General features: G+C 39.8%; 1 protein-coding gene across 2 annotated transcripts in view; it reads left to right on the top strand.

The window, feature by feature from the left end:
• The first annotated feature begins 3,244 nt into the window (after window positions 1-3,244).
• The window catches only part of PHAF1 (phagosome assembly factor 1), a 63,113-nt gene continuing 43,569 nt past the window's right edge, over window positions 3,245-22,788 (top strand). For both annotated transcript variants that reach the window (XM_044663230.1, XM_044663229.1), the window contains exons 1-2: window positions 3,245-3,490; window positions 11,328-11,410. In XM_044663230.1, coding sequence (XP_044519165.1) covers window positions 3,427-3,490; window positions 11,328-11,410 — 147 coding nt within the window. In that variant the 5' untranslated portion in view covers window positions 3,245-3,426. The remainder of the gene's footprint in view (window positions 3,491-11,327; window positions 11,411-22,788) is intronic.

Genomic DNA, 22,788 nt, shown 5'->3' with positions numbered 1-22,788 from the left:
AAATGACTATGTACATTACATACTCTAAGATATACTGGAATGTTCCCAAAGTCTTGGTGAGGTTTTAAGCTTTTAAAAGCTTAAATAAATGGAAGCTAATGGGAGGAAGACATGCAAAAGGTGAGTGGGGGGAGCAGTGGTGGGAAGAGGCCGACTAGTACACGAGGAGTGGACAAGGGACACAACTGAGTGACTTCCTTGCTCTTGAAATAAAGCGCTTTTTAGAATGCTAAAAAAAAAAAAAAAAAAAAAAAAAAAAAAAGGATTCCTCTGCTTCCGTAGGTGCTTCATTGGCTCGGTGAGTTTAAACAGTAAGTAAACATCACAGTAGGATAACTAAGTGTCACAGTAGCTAGAGTGCCAGACCTGGAATAAGGAAGACCTGAGTTCAAAGATGACCTCACTTACCAGCTCTGTGACCCTGGGCAAGTCCCTTAATTCTGCTGGCCTCAAGTTTCCTCATCTATAAAATGAGCTAGAGAAAGACATGGCAAATAACACCAGTATCTCTGCCAAGAAAGCCCCAGATGGGGGTCCCAAAGAGTTACTCACAACTGAATTACAATAAAGATAACAACCCTTCCACACTTTCTTATCCTATAGGACTCTTGTGTTCTTCCTTCCAGTAAATATCCCCCTGGTGGTTCTTCAGTCTCTTGGCTCTCCCAGAACACCAATGATGCATACAAGATATCTAGCCTGATTCCTGGTCTCTGGCACATTTTCTGGTCATACATCTCTACTGTGATCTATTTTGCATTTATTCAGCAGCTCTCTAATTATGAATATCATGAGGCCTTAATTGACTATTATCTCTAGTACCTTCCCTTTATTGATTATCTACAATTTATCCTGTATATAGCTTGTTTGTACACAGTTGTTTTCATGTCATCTTTCCCACTTAGACTCAAATCAATCAGTCAAAAAAATATTTATTAAGCACCTACTATGTGCCAGGCACTGGGCTAAGCTCTGGGAATATAAAAAATGGCCCAAAACAGTGACAGCCCCTGTCCTCAAGGAGTTTTACCCCTTTCTGTATCCGGAGCTTTGAGGCAAGTGCATACACACAGATGACATTTAAAATGTCTACTGACTGACTGAGGCATAAAACAGGAAGACACATGCATGGCAAAAGTGAGTGTGCCATTGTCATTGAGGATGTCTGATACTAAGTCTGAATGGCAGGAGGTTCTGGCCTGAAGATGTTGAAAGCCTCCAGATACAACTGTTTGTAGGCAATTTTGTGCCAATTACATCAAGCTTCGTGGGAGCCTTCTAAATGAAATTCCCTCCAAGAAGGTGGTATGATGTATGAGTCCTGGATTTGGATGGATAGAACCTGAGTTCAGATCTCAACCCTTGTTGTCACCATCACTGTCATCATTAAGTCACTGCCACTGCCTTCTTTTTTCTTCCTTTTCCTCCTCTTCCTCCTCTTCCTCCTTCATCTTCTTCTCTTCTTCCTCCTCCTCTTCTTCTTTTTCTTTTCCTCTTCCTCCTTTTTCTTCTCCTTGCTCTCTGTCTTCGTAACAACTCTAACAACTCCATATACAGAGCCAGGCCTGGAGATGGGAGGTCCTGGATTCAAATGTGATCTCAGATACTTCCTAGTTGTCCAACCTTGGGCAAGTCACTTAACCCCCCAATGGCTAGCCCTTTACATTTTTTCTGCCTTAGAGTCAATGCACAGTATTGATTCTAAGACAGAAGGTAAGGGTTTAAAAAAAAAAAGAAGAAGAGCAAAGGGAAGGTACCCCCTTGCCTTCTTGGGTGGTCTCCTCATCTACAAAATGTGATCCTTGAAGGAGATGATATCTATGATCCTGTCTCATTCTCAGATCTTTTATTCCTATGAAATTTCAGGGCCCCATGGACTTTCCTCTTCAAAAAGCGGGTGTAGCCCTGTAATAAATAATAATAATATTAAAACTAGCTAGCATTAATATAGCTTTAAGGTATGAAAGAACTTCACAAATTTTATCTGATTAGATCCCTACAACAACCATGGGAGGTACACACTATTAGTATTACCATTTTAGATATGAGAAACCAGAGACAATAGATATAAAGAGACTTGTCCAAAGTTACACAGCTAGTAAGCGTCTGAGGCTGTATTTAAATAGATCTTCCTAACTCTAGGTCCAACAGTCATCCAATCTACTAGTGATGCTGGTAGAAGGGTCATTGTAGGAGAGGAGACCTGAGCTAATTCTAATTTGGGCTATCCTGAAGCTAGGACTAATATAGCCTTTCTACAAAGCAAGGTGGAAAAGAGGGGAGGGCAGAATCCAATATTAGTTCTGGTTTCTTCATCAATAAATAGTAACTAGCATTATATAGTGCTTAAAGATTTGCAAAGCCCGTAATTTCATTTGACGTTCAAAGTAACCCGGTGAGATAGGTGCTATTTAACATCCATTTAACTGATGAGGAAACTGAGGCGGTGAGATTAAGGGACTTGCCCAGAGCCAAGCAGCTACCAAGTGTTTTTTGGCAAAATTAAATTCAGGTTTTCTCAACTGCACCACCTAGTGGCCTTTGAGAAAGAAGGCGATGGCAAGTTTGTAGATCTCTGGGAAGGATCCAGGGAGGAAATGAAGCGGTGCTGGGGTGGGTGGGAGGACGTAGTGCGGGAGATCTGCGGAAGAGAGAGGAGGTGGCCAGGAACGGAACAGAGAAGGGTCCCCTTTTCGTCAGAGGCGGGGGTAAATGTCTAGAGGATAGAGGAGGCAGAGAAGGGAGATCCTCAGGAAAGCAGCCTCAGTAATGTAGAAGAATCTGGCAGGTTCACTGAGCCCTTCTACCCCTGCTCAGACACACCAGCCAGCTCAATCGCACCCGCGTTCTCTGTGCTGCACTACGCATGTGCGGGGCCAGCCCTCTCCCCCCCGGCAAGGGTCGCCCAGTAGTTTAGCCCTGTCTCCCCCTCTCGATGGTTCAGTCTATCCGACTCCTCCCCAGTGCAGGCGCCCGCACCGCCTCCTCCTTTTCCTCCTCCTCTTCCTCCTCCTCTTCCTTCCCCTACGCCGTGTCTCTCTCCCGGTCCCGCCCCCTCCGGGATGCTGTTCAGGCCCCACCCCTGGTCTCGCCCCGCCCTACCCCGCCCCTTCTCCCTCCCCTCCATGCTTTACGATCGCCGTACGGCATTTTTGCCGCAGCCGCTGCCGCCGTTGCCGGTGAGGGTAGGTGAAGAGAGGTGAGCTGAGAGAAGGGGCGTCGGCAGGCGGGCCGCACTAGACTGGCGGTGCAGGTGGAGGAGACGGGACACGGGGTCCCGGGACAACTCAAGCAGACGCCGGGGAAGACGCCGACGGCCTGAGCGCTTTGTCTCCTCCTCTCGGGTCCCACCGCCGCCGCGGGAAGCCGCCTAGCGCCCACCGAGACCGAGGCCCGGGCTCTGCCACGGCCCGGCCGGCCGGGCCAATGCTCGACCTGGAGGTGGTGCCCGAGCGATCGCTGGGCAACGAGCAATGGGAGCTCACGCTGGGTAAATACGGGCCCCTGGAGGGCAGAAATACCCCGAAAGGAGGCCGAGAGAGGGAGAATTTGTGTGTGCGTACGGGAGTGAGACATCCTTTTCTGGGGGGGATGCTTTGAGTATGTCTCCTACTCCTTGCCAGGGGACGTGGGGGCGTCCCGTCCTGGGTAAGAAGTCGTGAATGCGTGTGGGTGAGTGTGACTGAGTGCGAAGTCGGGAGCGTGGGTATGAGGTCCTGAAAGTGTGACCATGACCAAGTGTGAAACTACTTGAATGTCTCACACCCCATAGCATACCCTGACTGTGTGTGTGTGTGTGTGTGTGTGTGTGTGTGTGTGTGTGCCCCAGATAGGTTGGTGTGGGTACGCTCACAGATGGGTTTTAAGATCCCGTTCTCCACTCATGAATTTAGGGTTAGGGTTACCTGATGTGAGCTGTGCGTCTTTACCGGCACTGGTAATAACTTGGCCAAGACAGGATTTTCCTTCCTCTCCCAGTGAAATGACCTCGGGGCAAATGGGGGGGAGGAGATGGGAAACTCCCTGTCCACTCCCAGTTCCCACAGGTGTTTCCCTCCAACTCCGGACATCTTTAGTCTCCTCAATCCAGCTATTATCACTCAGCCAAAAGAAGGGCCTCCCAAGCCTAGATACTGTGGGGAAGGAGACCTATTCCCCCCTATACACCCCCCTTTAAAGGGTCCTCTTTCTAGATGGAAAGATTGAAGGCAAAGGGGTGACAGAGAATGAGATAATGGAAGCAACAACCTGACTTTGGACAGACTTGGGAGATAGTGGAGGATAGAAGTGTCCGTGGTCACAAAGAGGTTGACACTGAACAACAACAGGTCAGGGTGGAAGCTTGAGGTCCAACACTTAGTATAGTGCCTGGCCTATACTAGATTTTTTAGATCAAGTCAATAAACATTTATTAAGTGCCTGCCTATGGCTAGAGATGCAAGAAAAATAAACTCCCTTTTCTCAAGGAGCCCCCACTCTAGTTACTAAATCTAATTAAGTTTAATATTGTCTTAATTTTAATATAAGACTTAATATTAAGTCTTTATTAAGCTTAATAAACGCTGGCTGACTGACTGGAGGTTTGTCCTTCCTTTCCTTCTGTTACTTGTTTGTTGGTTTTCCCTGTTGATTTCTGAGATTAATCCCTCCCCCTTCCCAACCAGATCTTCTTCGCCTTTCTGTTTACTTGGGCTTGGATTGGTTTGCTCATGTTAGTAACATGAGTGCCCTGTATTTCAGTGTGTGGCCTCTAGGAAAAAAGGGGGAGGGAAAAGTTGTTGATGCAAACAAGTTGTGAATCTCTTATGTTTAAGGCACCTTTCTGAACACTTTCCCCCTTAAAGACCCTGCCTTCCTTGTTTCCCCTCATTGAAGTTCAATATATTCTGAGGTATTTAGAGTGGTAACTTAGTTTGCACCCAAATATACAGACTTTTTCCTTACTGTACTGAGAAAATTGCCTTTGTTTTAAGTACCAAGAGAGATTTCTCACCTTGATGGGGTACAGTGACTAAAAGCTCCTTTTATCTCAAGAATTGTTTGATTTTTGTCTCATCTTCAGTGCCTGGCACAGTGGTGCTTACTAAAAATTGGTTGAATTCAATTAAGTGAAAATTTGTTTCCTAGGTACTCCTTCTGGGGCCTCAACTATGGTTGCTTTTTCTCTATTTCTGGACTCTGTTCATAGTGTGATGACAAACTCAAATGGAAATACTAGCTTCTTTTGAGGGAGTGCTTTGTTTTCGTGTTTCTAATAGGCTACTCTCAGAAGTCTTAGCTAGGGCTAAATAACATAGCTTCATCTAAATAAGAAAAAACAGAATTAGTAATTTAGTGGAATTATATCCTTATTCCTAAATCTATTCAAGTTACTGTCTGGTCTGAAAAGCAGAGTGGAGCTCAAGGTTGAGCTTTGAAATTACCTTACTGTGTTCAACTCCCTCCCCTTCCTCCAAACTCTATCATCCATGCGTGGTCTCATCTTCAAAGGGTTAGACAAACCACAATTGCACATTGAAAGAGTACCTCACAATTTGTAGCTGGTATCTGGATATAGTTGGAATGAATATTCAAAATCTCAAGGAGAAGGAAAGAAAGAGCATGATAATACTGAAGGAACCAAGTTGACAGTTTAGTTGTGTGCTCTATTGTAACTCATCTTTAAGTACTTTCCTCCTAGGCCTGTTCCTTTCTAGGAATTAAATGTCTGGGGAATACATTCACACTATGGCTTAACCATCACCTCTTTCTCTCAAATCCTTACCGTCCATCTTAGACTCAATACTGTGTATTGGTTCTAAGGCCGAAGAGTGGTAAGGAGTAGGCAATGGTGGTTAAGTGACTTGCCCAGGGTCACACAGCTAGGAAATGTCTGAGGCCAGATTTGAACCCAGGACCTCCTTTCTCTAGGCCTGGCTCTCAATGCACTGAGCCACACAGCTACCCCTTCACCTTTCTCTCTTTGCTGACTACTGGCCCCTCCTGGAACTGGAGATAGGACTGATAGGTAAATGATAAGTCCTGCTTTTTAGAGTTAACTCCTAGAAAACCAGGTACCTACTGCCTGGACAAAAACTGATTTTCAGCTCTTCAGTCTTGAAATAATAAGAGAATTATTTCTCCACTTGATCATCCTGTTCAAAGAAGCAATTTTAGGAAGATATTGACATACTTCAGCATTAAAGGGGATTTTGAAGTTTCACTTATTTGTAAATTTAATTTGATGTTACTTTGGAGATATATAATTTTTAAAGAAGTCTTTGAGATCATGAAGACCAGTGATGGGCAAACTAGATGCAGCCCCCTGAAATGTTCCATCCGGCCACATGACATTATTCCTAATCTGACCCTATACAATGAAACTTCGAAAGAGTTGCCTTAACAGACTGACAGATGAGCTTTCCTTTCCTTTGGCCCCCTCTTTAAAAAGTTTGTGCATCACTGATGTAGGCTATTCTTCCTCACAAGTTGTTGAGATTGAAAGGCATTTGTGCAAGGTCATACAGGTAGCAAGCCATGAGATTTGAATTTGAATCTTCCAACTTCAGATCCAGTGCTCTTTCTACTCTGCCAAGTCCACATTTGTAGAATGGGTTTTTTTTTTTAACTTTTACCTCCTTTTTTCCCCTTTTATAATCTTATATATTTTATTTAATCATTTATAAACATTATTCTTTTTTAACTTGAAATTTTTATACCAATTACAAGTATTAACAAATTTCCACACAAGTTTTCCTAAGTTATATGATTGACTTATCTCCTTCCCTTCATTCTCTTCCCCTTCCCAGTGCTGGCAGGCGATTTGATTTACCTTCTGTCTTGGAATCAGTAGACAGAAGACAGAAGAGTGGTAAGGGCTACGTAATGGGAGTTGACTTGCCCCCTAGGAAGTATCTGAAATCAGATTTGAACAGACCTGGCTTTCAATCCACTGAGCCACCTACCCTTTCTCTCCCCCCCCCCCCCTTCCAGTAATGCTTTATGTATTTCTAAGATCATAGATTTAGAGTCATGTTGGGACCTTGAAGTCATCTAGTACAACTCTCTTTAGTTGATATTTTTTTATGATTTTCATTCATGTGAAAAAATTCTGCTTTATACAAATTGGAGCTTCTTTTTTTAAAGCAAAAGTAAATTTATAATTTGTTTTGCAGTTGTGCAATTCCAACTCATTCTGAGATTCAGCAAAGATTGGAGCATAAGCTGAAGGCCATTGATTTAAAGAAAAAATACCAATTTTCTTCTAGAAAACTGATAACTAATATGAGATTGGCATTGGAGATTTTTGTTAAAAAACAGGAAAGTCCATGCCTGAGTAACTTACTATATATTTGGATACATAGGATATATATGTGCTAGATATACAGATTTGTATTATTTGAAGTTGTCATTATAAAAATGTGGTATTTGGTTCTAGTCCAATGGAAATATGTCAAATATGAATAATTCAACCATCTCTCAGGGGAATTCATTAGTTACACTAATAGGGAGCTAGCTCAGAGAGTATATTAAAGTCTAATTCTAGAGTAGTAGGGTATTTCCAAGGATGATAGATTTCTGCTAAAGACTTCACATTATGATAAATCTGTTGATAATTTATTTCATATCATCATCCCTCAGCATCATCTTGAGTTTTGGCTTGATGGGAACTTGGGTCTTTCAGATTTCAGGTCCCCAAATTCCATCTACTGTGACCCCTACCTGCCTTTTGCCAACCTCTTTAATAATTAATATAAAGAAGAATTTCTTTCTTTGGGTGTAAATAGTTGGGAGACAATATGTCTTTTTATTTCTGACATAGCATACTGAGTTGCTGATCCACTTTTTTTTTTTAAACCCTTACCTTTCATCTTGGAGTCAATACTGTGTATTGGCTCCAAGGCAGAAGAGTGGTAAGGGTAGGCAGTGGGGGTCAAGTGACTTGCCCAGGGTCACACAGCTGGGAAGTGTCTGAGGTCAGATTTGAACCTAGGACCTCCTGTCTCTAGGCCTGGCTCTCAATCTACTGAGCTACCCAGCAGCCCCCTAACCCATTTTTATAATATTTCTTTTTCTGGGACAGGATAATTTTATAATATCAGTGTTTTGTTTTGTTTTGTTTTTCTAACCTAAGATATCAGGCTATTTTTTTGGAGTCTTTCTCATCCCCTCTCTTTCTGTAGGACATATGGAATTGAGTGATTTAGTTACTACTAAGTCTTTAAAACTTGATACAAGTCAAAACAACTCTGAGGTACCACCTCACACCCAGTAGATTGACTAATATGACAGGAAAGAAAAGTAATAAATGTTGGAGGGAATGTGGCAAAATTGAGACATTAATGCATTGTTGGTGGAGTTGTAGATTGATCCAACCATTCTGGAAGGCAATTTGGAACCATGCCCAAAGGGCTTTAAAAAAACTGCCTGCCCTTTTGTAAGAATTAAAAATGATAAAGGCTGGTATAAATATATAAATTAGTATTTTAATTAAAGCCATGTTGATAGATAAAATCATTAGACCACGCGCTTGTAAGCATTCAAAACTGCCGCCTCCATACTGCCTCCTAGCCAAGCCCTACTCGCCAAAGAAGAGCACTCCCTCCTAACCCACGAGATTTAAGCGCTCCCCTGCGTCAAGACGTCGGAAACGGAAACCAGTTGGACCATGTTGGATCACGGGAAATGTAGTTTTTATACATTTCCCAAATCCACTTGTTACACTTTGATCCAGCCATACTGCTGAATTTATATCCCAAAGAGATAATAAAGAAAAAGACTTATACAAAAATATTTATAGCCGCACTCTTTGTGGTGGCAAAAAATTGGAAAATGAGGGGATGCCCTTCAATCGGGGAATGACTAAACAAATTGTGGTATCTGATAGTGATGGAATACTATTGTACTAAAAGAAATAATGAACTGGAGGAATTCCATGTGAACTGGAACAACCTCCAGGAACTGATGCAGAGTGAAAGGAGCAGAACCAGGAGAACATTGTACACAGAGACTGATACATTATGGCAAAATCAAATGTAATAGACTTCTCTACTAGCAGCAATGCATTGATCCCAGACAATTCTGAGGGACTTATGAGAAAGAACAATATCCACACCCAAAGAAAGAACTGTGGGAGTAGAAACATAGAAGAAAAACAACTGCTTGATCACATGGTTCAATGGGGATATGATTGGGGATGTAGACTCTAACTGATCACCCTAGTGCAAATATTAATAATATGGAAATGAGTTTTGATCAATGACACATGTAAAACCCAGTGGATTTACTAAATTGGCTATGGGAGGGGAGGGAAAGAACATGAATCATGTAACCATGGAAAAATATTCTAAATTAAATAAATAAACTTTAAAAAAAATAGAGGAAGTTTCCTCAACCATGAAAAAAAAACTTAATGATAGGTATGATATGAAAAAAAATTTATGTAAATATAATTTCACATCCATCTGATACCAGTGTGGAAAATAGATCAGCAAATTTGACCTGTCAGTTGTTGAGTGAAAGGCAAGCAATTGTTTTTTGTGCTCCTAACACTAATCCAGAGCTTTGTTTAGCATACATACATACAAACATACAAACACATTAGAGCAAATTTTGCAGTTGTTTTTCTAAGTGGACCACACACCCTCTTCTCTCATGGAGGTATAGCTTCTTTACTAAGTTTTTAATCTTATTTTTAGAAGTTGGAGGAATAATGCTTTGGGTCAAAGGCTTCAAATTCATTACTAATCAGCAGTGTCCCTTGAGCTAATTGGCCAACACATACTTCCTGTCATGGTGGCTGAATAATTGATTGAAGAAACTGATCTCAAGTTGTTGGAGAATTACTCTCTTCCTAGGAGAATGACCCTTTTGGGACTAACACATGATATATGGTTAAAACAGCTATATCACATGCTTCATCTTTAACCATCTATTTCCTTATGTGATTAATTCCAGTAAGGTTGATCTTGTTTGTCCATTGTTATGTTCCTGTAAAAATGGTGTGAAATAACCGTGTGGTCCAAGGAGAAGGATATAGTCATAAAAGTCAGGAAGGTCTGGGTTCAGGTTCTGACTCTGTCACTTACAAACTATATGACCTTAGACCCTTCTTTGGGGCTCAGTTTCTTTTTCTGTAATGGGTGTGTGTGTGTGTGTGATGTTGTTTGAAGTAATAGCACTCTGTACTTTCAAGTCAAAGCACAGGTGACACTCTTAAGACAGTGGTGAAAAGTCACTTACCCATTGGCATTAAGCAGAATGAATCTGGGGCCTCCCGATTCCCTGAAGAGAGGAACACCACTAAACCACCGTTTTAACTCAGACTGTGTGTTTTTGTGAGTTTTTTAAAAAGTGAGAAAAGGGAAGTTCATTTAAAAGTTCATTACTCAAAAATAAGAAAGGACAGATTTAACAAATGTCTTACTTTAGAGTCACAATTAGGTTTTGGTTTGGTTTGGTATTCCTATCTCTCTTCTGCCTTAAGGAAAAAAAATGATTTTGCCTATAGGTTGTGTGATTGTTTTTGTTTTAAAAACTGGCAACTCCTGTTATATCGCAGAAATCTTTCACTTAGCTGAACCAAGATGGATAGGGTGAAAACTATAGGTTATATTCTTGCCTTTTAAGAATATAGTATATTAGAAATCTGTCCTGAAGAGTAATATATAACTCCAGCCCTATGTCTCATCAATGTTTTCATATACTTGAGTCTTCTTTAACCTTTTGAAAAATTGTCATGGGAATTTGGATTTTTAAAACTGGGTGTACAGCCAGATCTTGATTAATATGAATAATGAATACATCAAAATCACAAAATTCGAAATTATAATTATGTAAAATACAATAATTGATTCCAGTGGAAATATACAATAAGACCTATCCTGTCCTATAATTTGTGTTTAATTCCCTGAGAAGTAGAAAGGCAACATGAATATAAAGTGCTAAATAATGAGAGCCTTTTTTATTTGGGTGAAAGGATATCAGATGTTTTAGCAGTTGACTCCTAACTGAAACAATATGTAAAATAGCTTTCTTTGTTAGTATAAGCATCCTTTTATTTTTTAGTGGTTATATACCATAGCTAGAATGCTAGACCTCAGAGCTCATCTAGTCAGATTCCCTCATTTTACAAATGAAGAACAAACAAATTGTGATCCAGAGAGAAGTGATTTGCCTAGGATAACACAATTATTTAGTGGTAGGGCAGAGACCAGCACCCAGGTCTCCTGACTTCCATTCTACTATTCTTTCTACTACACATGGCATTAGTGCTTTTTTACCCATTGCGGCAATTTTTTTGTGTTTGTTATATCAGTGACTAAACTGATAACATTGTTTTATTTCAGGAATGCCACTGGCTCAGGCCGTAGCAATTCTTCAGAAATACTGTCGTATCATCAAAAACGTCCAGGTTCTTTACAGTGAACAGGTGAGTGATGACTGATTTGTTTTGTGAAAATGCCTTCACTTAGAAGTGAGTCATGACTGGATGACAGGATATGATACATCATATGATGCTGCCAAATACTTGGATTGTGGGCTCATTCACTAAGCATACAGTATTCCATATGTTATTACCACATGAAGAGGAGAAACCAGGGGAACCAGTAATTTCATCAAATGATTGATGTTTTAGGGGAAAGCAATTTTAAAATACATTTCTTTTAACCTTTTTAAGTCTTGATTTTTAGTCTTGATGAGCAAGTACTACAAGGTTTGGAATTGTACTGACTAATGAACTTTTTTGTGCTTGCTAGATTTATCTGCTGACATTTCAGCAGTCATAGCATTTAGACAACCAGTGCTCATGAGTCTGGGGAGATGTCCAACAGGATTTTTGATTTTCTATGGGTTTTTTTTTTCTACCAGCCTCCTACAAGTATAAATGTATCAAACAAGAACTGGCTATGTTTAAATTTGCTATTCCCTTCCCCCACCCCCAATTTTTACAATAACTTTTTAGCTATCAAGCAGTGACCTCACTTTAGCCCCTTAGGAAGGAATGGCTCACCCTTTCCACAAAGATGTTGTAACACTTGGAAATAACAAGAGCTTTCTCTCTGAGCAAAAAAAGAGAGAAAACCCATATTTTTTCTTCTTTGAGTCACTCTGGCCTTTGATATTTCAGTCACACTAGAAATTAAAAGTGATAAAAGAAGTTTTTTGTTTGTTTTACCAAGGTCTTTCTTTCCTTATAACCATTTTCTTTTCTTTTTCTAAAAAACACCTACCTTCTCTCTCAGAATCAATTCTGTGAATTGGTTCCAAGGCAGAAGAACAGTAAGGGCTTGGCAGTAGGGGTTAAATTACTTACCCATGGTCATACAGCTGGGAAGTAACTGAGGCCAAATATGAATTTAGGACCTTCCATCTCTAGACCTGGCTCTCAATCCACTGAGCAACCTAGTGAACCCCTCTGTGGTCATTTTCATTGTCCACAGGAGACAGAGTAAGGTATAGGTTTCCACTACAATGTAAGAAATTACGGTTAGAACTAAAAGAAAAGTTTCCTGAATTGCAACTTTGGGTTAGGTTTCTGAGTGATATTGCAAAATCTCTTTGAGAATCTTTTTTAAAAGGTAGATTCTTCTCTGCTTATAATAATGACCTATCCTTTGAATTCCTGGAGTATTTTGCATCACTATTGCCTTATGTAACTCAAATCTCCCTGTTAATATTCCATTTAATCAAACATTCATTTTTAGACTCCACTATATACCTTGAGTCCAAGAACTTGATCTTAGTCATCTTGATATCCCCTCCCCACAAACACCTAATAGAGTACTTAGGACCTTAATATATATATTTGAATAAGTGGAAAAAAAAAGTTAGATAACATTCCTAAAGCTAGGGAGATGGATTAAATGGCCTCGCAGGGGCCCTTCAAGCATCAACATGTGATGTTTTCAATTCCTTTTCTCTCCAAAAACTTTAGAACCCAAATTAGAAAACACTAATTAGAAGTAGAAACAGGGAAGTCATTGAAAGAGCATTCTATGGATACTTCTGTGGGGCCTGTCTAGACTGGTTAGAACAGAACATTTCTGCCAAGAACATAAATCTGATCCTCACATTGACCAATGTTTCACACAGAGAGAATGTTCCTTAACCACAAGCTATATTTCTCACTTAAACTGCCTGTTTCATCAATGTGTGGTCACCGACAACTCTGGGCACAATTATTGATCTAGCATTTGTTGGGGAATCTACATTGTATGCAGTACTGAACTGTATGCTATCATGGACTAACTCAGAAAAGTTAGAAGACATGGCCCTTGCCCACATTTAGAGCAGTAAGAGAACAAACTTATGTTGGTATCCCAGAGTCATAGAATCATTTGGGTTGAACTACAAAGGAGATGGTTATGGTCTGAGATCAGATAAGGTTATATGAATGGAAGTACAAGTGTGCCCTGCAGGTTGTCCTAGTCAACAGTCTTTTGCAATAATGTCCTTTAGATAGTACAGCAAGGTGAGAAAAAGTAGAACCAGAATAACAGAACTGTGTTATTGTGTGTGACTACATTAAATATTTATATTGGAATAAATGGACCAAAAAAACTGATGGAAACCCAGTAGATGACTGACGAGTTATTTTAGCTATTCCTATATGTTGAAATTAACTTAACTAGGTGTAAATAGTTACAAAATAAGTTTAATTGATTTTTGCTGGTATTTACTACAAAGTTTATAATCATCAATTGGGATGAGAAAAATATATTATAACTAGACTACAATAACTGGAATGCCCATCTTGCCCAGGAGGTCCTATATTTGTTCATTTCTATTCCCATGAAATTCTCTGCCTTTTAGTATTTTATTTTTCCTAGCATGTTCTCATGAAATTAATTCTAGCTCTCCTACTTATTGCTTGTTAGACCTTGTCATTTCACTTCTCTAAAACTCATTTTCTTTACCTATAAAATGAGATTTAGACTAGATGATCTCTAAGCTCCTTTCTAGTGTTAAATAATCCTTTGATACTCAGTAGTGTTAATCAAAGCATGCCTATATAGTTTGACCAGGGCAGGTAAGGAGAATAGGAATAGTAAAAGCCTAGAGGCAGAAATGAACCAAGTTATGTGTGAGGGCAGTGAAAAAATCAGCCACAGTAGCCCTAGCCTTGTGTTGATGAATCTATGGCATACGTGCTGGAGGGGACTGCTCTCTTCCCCCTTGCATTCGAGGGCATTTCTCGCTCCTTTTCCCAACAGTACAGTGGGAGCACTTTCTCCTTCCCCTGTCTGGGGTATGGTGGGAGGTTCACATGCAGCATGAGGGTTATATTTTGGGCACTCTGTCTCTGAGATCTCTAAAACATTGACCATCACAGGCATAGAGGGTTTGCATTGGTTACTAGTGAGAGATGAGGTTGAATAACCAAGGTGAAGTTGGATTATGGAGGGTTTAAATGTTAGGATAACAGGCTTTGATAGACAGAAATGAACTGTTGTAGAGTAGTAACCTGAAGGGATAGAAACTGTTTTAGCAATCATGTTCCCTACTGAATAAAAATGGGTGGTGGTTTAGGAACATCGTAATGAGCAAAGAAGTATAATTTCATTTGGACTGAATGTATTGTCCAAAATATGGAAAGAATTCTTCTCTAAAGTAAGAGGTCACCACTTTCTCCTTGCCATGATCAGATTACCTTTAATCCAGTCTGAGTGTAGATGTCTGGTTTCTAAATGCTCATCAATTTGATCTACTGATACAGATCACTAGACCTTAAAATAAGGAAGATAGGCTGCTTTATTTTTTGGCTCACTACCATATAGGCATTCAGTTAATAATTCAGTAATAAACTACAGGTTTTTTTCATATCCAGATTAGATAATTTTAAAATCTATTTTAAACTTTAATAACAAAGAAGCATTAACTGTCCGTGCTGACCATCTTCAGGACAGACTATGTTTAGTCACCTGTTTGGAAGCAGTTATTGTTGTCAGGTTATCTGTAGACATAGACTAGATTCCAAAGTGAAAGGGATCCAAGGGTTCATTTTTCCTTTGCCTGAGCAGTTCTGCTCAGGCAAATGACAGCAATTACAATCTTAGGGGCAATTTATTTCCATTGTTGGAGAGCTTCAATTGTTATAAAATTATTTTTAAATTGCTATCTTATTCCTTATTATTAGATCTAGTTCTTACCTCTGGAGATGCTTGGACTCCATCTCTTACCTTTTCAATGGGATGGCCATTTAGGTATTTGAAGATTGCCACATAACTCTGTCGGTCTTTTTATTCTAAAAATACTTTAATTTCTAGCTGATCCTTAAAAATCACCTAATCCTAATAACATGTGGTTTTGAGCCTTCCTCCTTTCCCTTAACATGATCTAGCTTGTCAATGCTTTCATACTTTTGATAGCACCATGATCTTATCAATATGAGTGATCCCTTTACCTGCACATTTCAGCACATTCCATTCTGTGGAGTTAAAAGTGTTTGGTAGAGAATTTGCTCACTATGCAGGAAATTCTCCTCTGCTTCTTTTAATAGTTCATGTATACCATAGTAGTATGAGGAGTGTCTTTCTCTCTTCCTCATCTTCACTGACTTTATCTTACCATTTGTCATCACTCTTTGGACCCAGTAGCCCATCTCCTCAATGCCCCTCTTGAAATACAGTCACCAGAATAGAACCCCCCTTTTTTTTTAAACCCCTGAATCTCAAAGATTGTTTTATGTGCCAGAGCTGAGAAGGGCCCCCTGAGTAGTCCTGGGGTCAGGAATGAGGCTGGGAGGAGATCTAATTGCTGTCTAAGGGGGAATGGCAGTTGGTGAAGGAACTCAGAAGGTCAAGATATCCTTTACCTATTTCCAGATCAGATCCTAAGCAGGGGGACCCACCAATTCTCTGGCTCTCCTGGGCCCTTTGCTTCTTGAGATATGTTCCTTCTCTCCCTGCTACCCAGAACTGACTTTTAAAGTGGGAGGGTCCTCTAATTCAGGTCCAGTATATGCAAGAGAAATACAAGGTCAAGTAAACATCTTGAAAGGGGAGACTCTTTAGGTGAGAGGATAAAGTCAGTGAGACACACATTGACCTAGGTTTTGGTTTTTGGTTTTTTGGTTTTTTTTTCCCTTTAATTCTCCCAGGCAATCCTAAGTGTGATGACAATTTAGGAATGAGATATCCAACACTCTAATCACTAGGCCTTCACAAGGCAGCAGGTGCTGGCCAGGGGTAGAGTATAGAAGATCCCAGGACTTGAGTGAAGAATAGTGAAAGTCAATTGGAGGTAGGGTAATATTAGGAGCCAGTAATTGGGTCTGGAGAAAATAAAGAGTAGAATCAGTGTCAGAGAATCAAATAAGGCTGCTAATGGGGCCATTCCCAACCTGGGCTCCCCTCATCTAAGATACATTTGCTTATTCATGTGGTATGTTGCCAGTTGCAGGGAATGGAGTTCATTACTTCCTGCTTGGGAAAAGTGGGGTAGTGGAGGAAGGGGTTGAGTTAGAAAATCTGTGGGCATTGAGGGTAGAAAGAAGTCCTTTCTACACTCCACCCAAGCTGAGCAGAGTCCAATACACAAATAAGGCACCCTGGAAAGCAAAGAGGGATGAGGGTAGGGTAATGTTTGGAGAATTTCTGGGCTTCCCACTGGTTCCCATGGGTTGTCTTGGTCCTTTTCCTAGAATGTTGGTCATCCTTGGTACTCATACTTGGTACTGCTGCCTCCCACCAAAGTTTGGGAAAGGGAGGATGAAGGAGAAGGAGATCCTGAGTTGGTCCCATCCTCCCACTCCAGATGTGGTCTGAATTTTGATTCATTGATTCAAGTTTGATTTGGTTCCATTTTGATCACATCTATGATGCTTTATTGGGCATCTGCTTTCCTAGTATGTTGCTTTAATGAATTTATTTTTTGTTTCATTATGTGCGGAGAATGTTTTTTTCACAATTGACTTGCTACTTTTTTTTAAAGTCTTGTATCTCTTTCTAGACAGATATTGCTAATACTTTTGTGGGAGCTAAGTGTAAATGTTCCAAAATTAGTTATTTTTATCTTCTCCGAGATAAAAATGAAACTAGTAAGCTAAGATTGTGAGACATTTGAGCTCCATTCAAAACTGTCCCATACCTAAGGTTTATGTTTGTACATTATAGTCTAATACCATCCTACCTTTCCAAATTGATTTCATGTAACTTCTCAAATATACTGCATTCCAGGGATATCAATCTTCTTACTGTCCACCAAATTCAGTTCCATTTTCTGTCCCTGTGCCCTTGCATAAGATTCTTTTTCATGACTAAATATGGATAGAGCACTGGGGTGGAAGTCAGGGGGACCTGAGTTCAAATCTAGATTCAGACATTTACTATGTGACCCTGAAAAGTAACTTTCTTTGTCTTCCCAAATGAAAAATGTAGATTATAAGAGCCCATACCTTCTAAGGTTGTTGTGAAGATCAAATAAGATAATATTTGAAAAGCACCTGGCACATAGTAGCACTTAAAAAGTGCTTGTTCCCTTGCCTTCCCTTTCTTCTCCCTTCAAGGCATAACTCAGGTGCCACTTCCTGTTGGAAAACTTTCCTAATACCCATAGTTGTTAGGTCTCTTTTCTCTCCACTAGAGAAATCTTATAGATATTAGACTACCCAGTAGAATATAATCTCCTCCAGGGCAGGGACTGTGTCTCCTTTTGGCTTTGTATATGTTTGTATTAAGAGCCTGTGCTTTGCAGCTGACTAAATGCTTGTTGAATGAAAAAATAAATACATGAGGTAACTGAAGATATTTTCTCTAAAGAACACATTTGCAAGCTGTCTAGATAGATGTAGCAGAACATAGAAGATAAAGAGGTTTTGTTTTTTTTAGGAAGACCTGGGTTTTTAAATCCTATGTCTGATCCATATGTGACATGGGACAAGTCACTTCCCTCTGTTCCCTGAGCAGCTTGCTGACCCTAGAAGTGGCCAAGAAAAGTAAGAGTTGCATTGATGCAGGTAGCTAACTCTCTGGGAATCCCCTATACAAGCAAAATCAAAGAGTCAGTCCAAAAATAGTGCTGCTAATAAGCATTAAGAGAGAGGGGCAACTAGGTAGCACAGTAGATAAAGCACCAGGTCTGGAGTTGGGAGGACCTGAATTCAAGTTTGGCCTCAGATACTTTCTAACTGTGTGACCCCATGTAAATCACTTAACCCCATTCGCTTAGCTCTTGTTCTTTTGTCTTAGATTGTTTGATTCTTTGCATATGGAGTATGTGTCTCAAAATTGTCAGGGATAGGAACATGATTATCTTCTCTAGTTATAAGGCCAAGGTTATCACAATTATCAACCTGTACAAAAAAGGAATAAATGGAAGGAACTTTGTTAGCTTATAGATCACAGATGTCCAGAAGAATGTTAGAACTTCTAGAAATTACAGAGGTCATTTAGGAAAGGAGTAGATAGAGTATACTTTGTTATTATTTTGCCCAGAACTTAATTACCTTAGATATGTACATAAGCATATTGGAAAATTAAGAAATGCTTTCTCTTGCCTTATCTTGGAAAGGGTATTTCTTCTACTATAATGAGGCATGGCCTAGACATGCTTATGATTTTTTTAATGTAACAGTTCTGAATTTATTCAAACCAAACAATTCTGCTGCTAAACTCAGAAGACAGAAATATAACAACAGATGTCAACATTCCACCAAAATGACAAATCAAATAAAAAGATTAATAATTAATGTTTATTTGAGCTGAACTTGTTCATAATACATTGGAATTACTAGTTATGTGGAAAGAAAGAAATAGGATAGCCAGAGAATTAACATTCTTTTTACATGGACATAGAATGCTTACAAAAATTAATCTCACACTGGCTTATAGATGCCAACAAATTCTAAAAGGAAGAATAATATATGCTATATTATTATCAAACTATAATAGCAAACAAAGATGATAAATGTAAGCAAAAACTTTTTATTGTGTGTTTTGGTAGGTTTTTATTATCCTGTGCTATAATCCACTATATATGTATGGGGGTGTCCCCCAGAGATCTGTAATCTGTGATGTCTTCCCATTACTGTTCTGGATAACTGAAAGATAGCAAATGGGTTCATGGAAGGAGCCAGAGGCCTAGGCAGTGAATTGGAATTAGATAAATCATCTTTCTAAGTTTTTTCCAATCTTGGTAATGTCTGAAGTTTTATGTATCAGAATCCAAATGCAGGTGGCAATGTGCCCATTTTTAAACAACATTGCATAATGAGTCTTGGAAATAGTCAGTTTGGCCTTTGCTCCTAGAAAGCCCTCTGTTGTGTGTTGAAGGAGTACTTCCACAAGCTCTTGCCCCTTCTTTCCTGCCAGCCTGCTTGTGTGCTTGTGTCTCTCCAAAGACCTTGGGATTAGAGAGACTACATTGCTACTGACCCCTGTCATCTTACAGTTTCCCTGATATCACACCTGTCTCTAACTGCCGCCTCTCTCAGAGTTCTGGGGGGCACTATGGAATTCTGTGTTGCAGCTTGAACCCCTCTCAGCAATATGGATCTCACATGTGATACTGAGTAGTTTTGATGTTTGCAAAATCAAATCCCATTTTGGAAGAGAGTCAAATCAAATGACTTAACTCTGCTCTCACCCTGTTGCATTAGAAGGAATTGTCATGGTTCTAGCCACCACCATTCTATCTTGGAAAACCCTATTTATTATCCTGATAGCCTATAAGCTACCTTGAGAAAGGCAGATTATCTGCTGCCATCAGGTTATTTTATAGCCCCAGAAACTTTCTGAAGCAAGAGGGATTTCCCTCCTCTGTTTCACAGCAGAACTGCCACATAGGTTCTGGCCCCTTAATCCATCCAAACCAATGTTTTATCTCTTTAACAGTACATCAGATTTGTGGGAGGCCACAGTTGGAATCTCACCAAGTGGCCATAACTATTTGACATCAGCCTCAAAGGTTCATGGACTTGTATTTATTCCAGCTGTTAAAGTATTTGCTGTGAATCTTGAGACAAAAGAGACCTTTAGAGGAGTTGCCTTGTAGGTCCTGAGACAGCTTCTTCCTGCTGGGAGTGTGACATTCCTTGATCATAGATTTAAAGCTAGAAGAGATTGTAGAGGACATTAATCCAACCCCCTCATTTGCCAGATGAGGAATCTGAGGCCTAAAGTAGCAGAGCCAAGATCTGAAGCTGGGTGATAGTAAATAATTAGTTGACTTGTAAGAGCTTACTAACTGTTTTCACTGTCTCCAGTCTCTCCCTATTCCAATTCATCCTATGTATGCTGCCAGTTCAGGATGATAGATTTAAAACTGGTAGGGATCTTAGAAATCACCTAATGCAGTCCCTTCATTTTATAGATGAATAAGCTAAGACTCAGAAAGGTTTAATGATTTTTCTATCAGCAGGGCTAAAATTGAAACCAAATCATTTGATACTAGATCCAGTGAGAGGATCATAGACCTGGAGGGGTCCCCAGAAATCCTCTAGTTGAACTTCCTCATCCTACAAAGGAGAAAGTTTAAGTACCAGAACTAAAATGGCTTGACCAAGGTTTTATATATATATATATACCCAATGTAAATGGGTAGAACAGGGACGCAAACTCAGGTCTTCTGACTTTATAACATTATTCACTTCTTCTAATGTATAGTTCCGATGATGTCATTCCCCTGCTCGGGAATCTTCTAGGGCTGCCCATTATCTACAGGAAAATAGGCCGACATTCAAGACCCTCCACAGTCTAGTTCCTGTATCTTTTCATTCTTTTTTCCCACTATTCCCCTTCACATGTGAATTCCAAAAAAAGTGGACTACTTGCCATTTTCAAAACAAATCCTCTGCTTTCCCATTTCTATACCTCTGTTCATATTTGTCCCTTGAAATCTCTTTCCCTACTTCTATTCCCCAGATCTCTTCCTGTCATTGCCAGCGTTTCACAACAGCTCCTCATATCTTTATAGTTCCTTACAGTGTTTTGCTTGTGATCTCATCAGCATCATGGCCCTGGGAGGTGGGTAGTATAAATATTATCCTTATTTTACCAAGACCAGGCTTAACTGCTGATACCTATGTCAGGACTTTTCTAATGTTGCTTTCCTCCTATCTGACAAATTAGAAATTATTTCTTTCTCCTTTGAATGCTTGAGGCACTATGTTTTTTTCTTTTTTTTTTTTAATGTGTCTCTTATAAAAGTGAGCTTTGTGTTATAGTGATGTGTGTGTGTGTGTGTGTGTGTGTGTGTGTGTGTGTGTGCATACTTGTATAATCCTCCCTGCCATGCTTTAGGTCCCTGAGGACAGTGACTATACCCAGTATAAGATCACATACATGTTATATGTCAGCACTTTTTGAGTGGGTTACTAGCTGAATACACCCGAGCTCTGATACCAACCCTACCAAAAACAAAAACAAAAACCCAAAAACAGGATGCAGAATGTTCTTGAGGGACAGTTAGGGAAAGGCACAGATTCAAAAGACAAAGCAACAAGGAGACCAGAGTCACTGAATTGTCAAGTATGTAGATTGGCATATAATATAAGAAAGCTAGGAAACTAGAATGAGCTAGCGCTTGTGAAGGGCTTCAAAAGCCACAACAGGATTTTATATTTGATCCTGGAGGTAATAGGGGGCCCTGGAGTTTATTAAATGTGGGAGTCATGGGGACAGGAGTGAGGTGGTATAGTTAGACTTGCACTTTAGAAGGATCATTTTGGCAGCTTTGTAGAGAGTAGACTGGAGTTCAGAGAGACTTGAGATAGGAAGGGCAGCCAGAAAGTTATTGAGTAGTTTAGGTATGAAGGCTGAGGGCTTGCTCCAGGATGGCAATGTGAAAGCAGAGTAGAGAGCACATATACCAGATAGAACTGGAATATTTGGCAACTGATTGGATATGGGGAATGAGAGAAAATAAGGAGTCCAGGATGATACCTAGATTTTAAGTCTAAGTGACTGGGAGGATGGCAAATGCCCTCAGCAGCATAAGGAATTTGGAGAGAGGGAATAGATTTAGGGTCAAAGTTTTGGACTTACTGAGTTTAAGATTTCTATGGGATATCCATTTTATGATATCTAGTTGGTAGTTGATGATAATAGACTGGAAATCTGGAAGAGATTGGGGTTGAGTAAAGTAGACATGAGAATTATCAGCATTGAGATGATAATTGAATCCATGGGAGCTGGTGATATTGTCAAGTGATATACTAGAGAGAAATAGTGGGAGAAAGAGAGTGCAGAACAGACCCTTGAGAGACATTCAGGTTTTGTGGATGTGAAGATTCAGCAAAGGAAATTGAGAAGTTATGATCAGACAGGTAGAAGGAGAACCAGGAGAGAGCATTGTCTATGAAAGTGGAGAAGAGAGAGTATCCAGGAGGAGAAGGTGATTGATAATGTCTGAGACTGCATAGAGATCAAGAGTATTAAGGTTTGAGAAAAGACCATTAGATTAAAAGACCATTAAAAGACTTTTGAGAAAACAGCTTTCATTTACATCAATAAGAGACTACATGTGGCTTCTTCCTAAAATCTGATGAAAAAACACAGTGAAGACAGAATAAAAATGTCATTTTTGCATAAGTTGAGCAAATTAGAATATATACTTTTATGAAAGTTAGGTACATAAATAGCTCATCAGCTAGTGTTGTGGAAATAACACTGCTAGTTGAAAACAACAATTTCATATAAGTAGAATCTTAGTCTCTTCATGGTCTTTAAATCTAATATTGATCTGTTAGATTCCTTTAGGACAGAGACTATTGCCAATCCTACTCTTTTGTTTCATTCAGATCTTAGTGTTTAAACATACAATAGGGGCTTTATAAATCCTCTTTGGGTGACTAGAATCCTCATGTTG

The sequence above is a fragment of the Gracilinanus agilis genome, chromosome 2 (genome assembly GCF_016433145.1).
Source record: "Gracilinanus agilis isolate LMUSP501 chromosome 2, AgileGrace, whole genome shotgun sequence".
NCBI lineage: Eukaryota > Metazoa > Chordata > Mammalia > Didelphimorphia > Didelphidae > Gracilinanus > Gracilinanus agilis.
The sequence above is the reverse complement of the archived record's forward strand: the minus strand, read 5'-3'. Positions and strand labels throughout refer to the sequence as shown.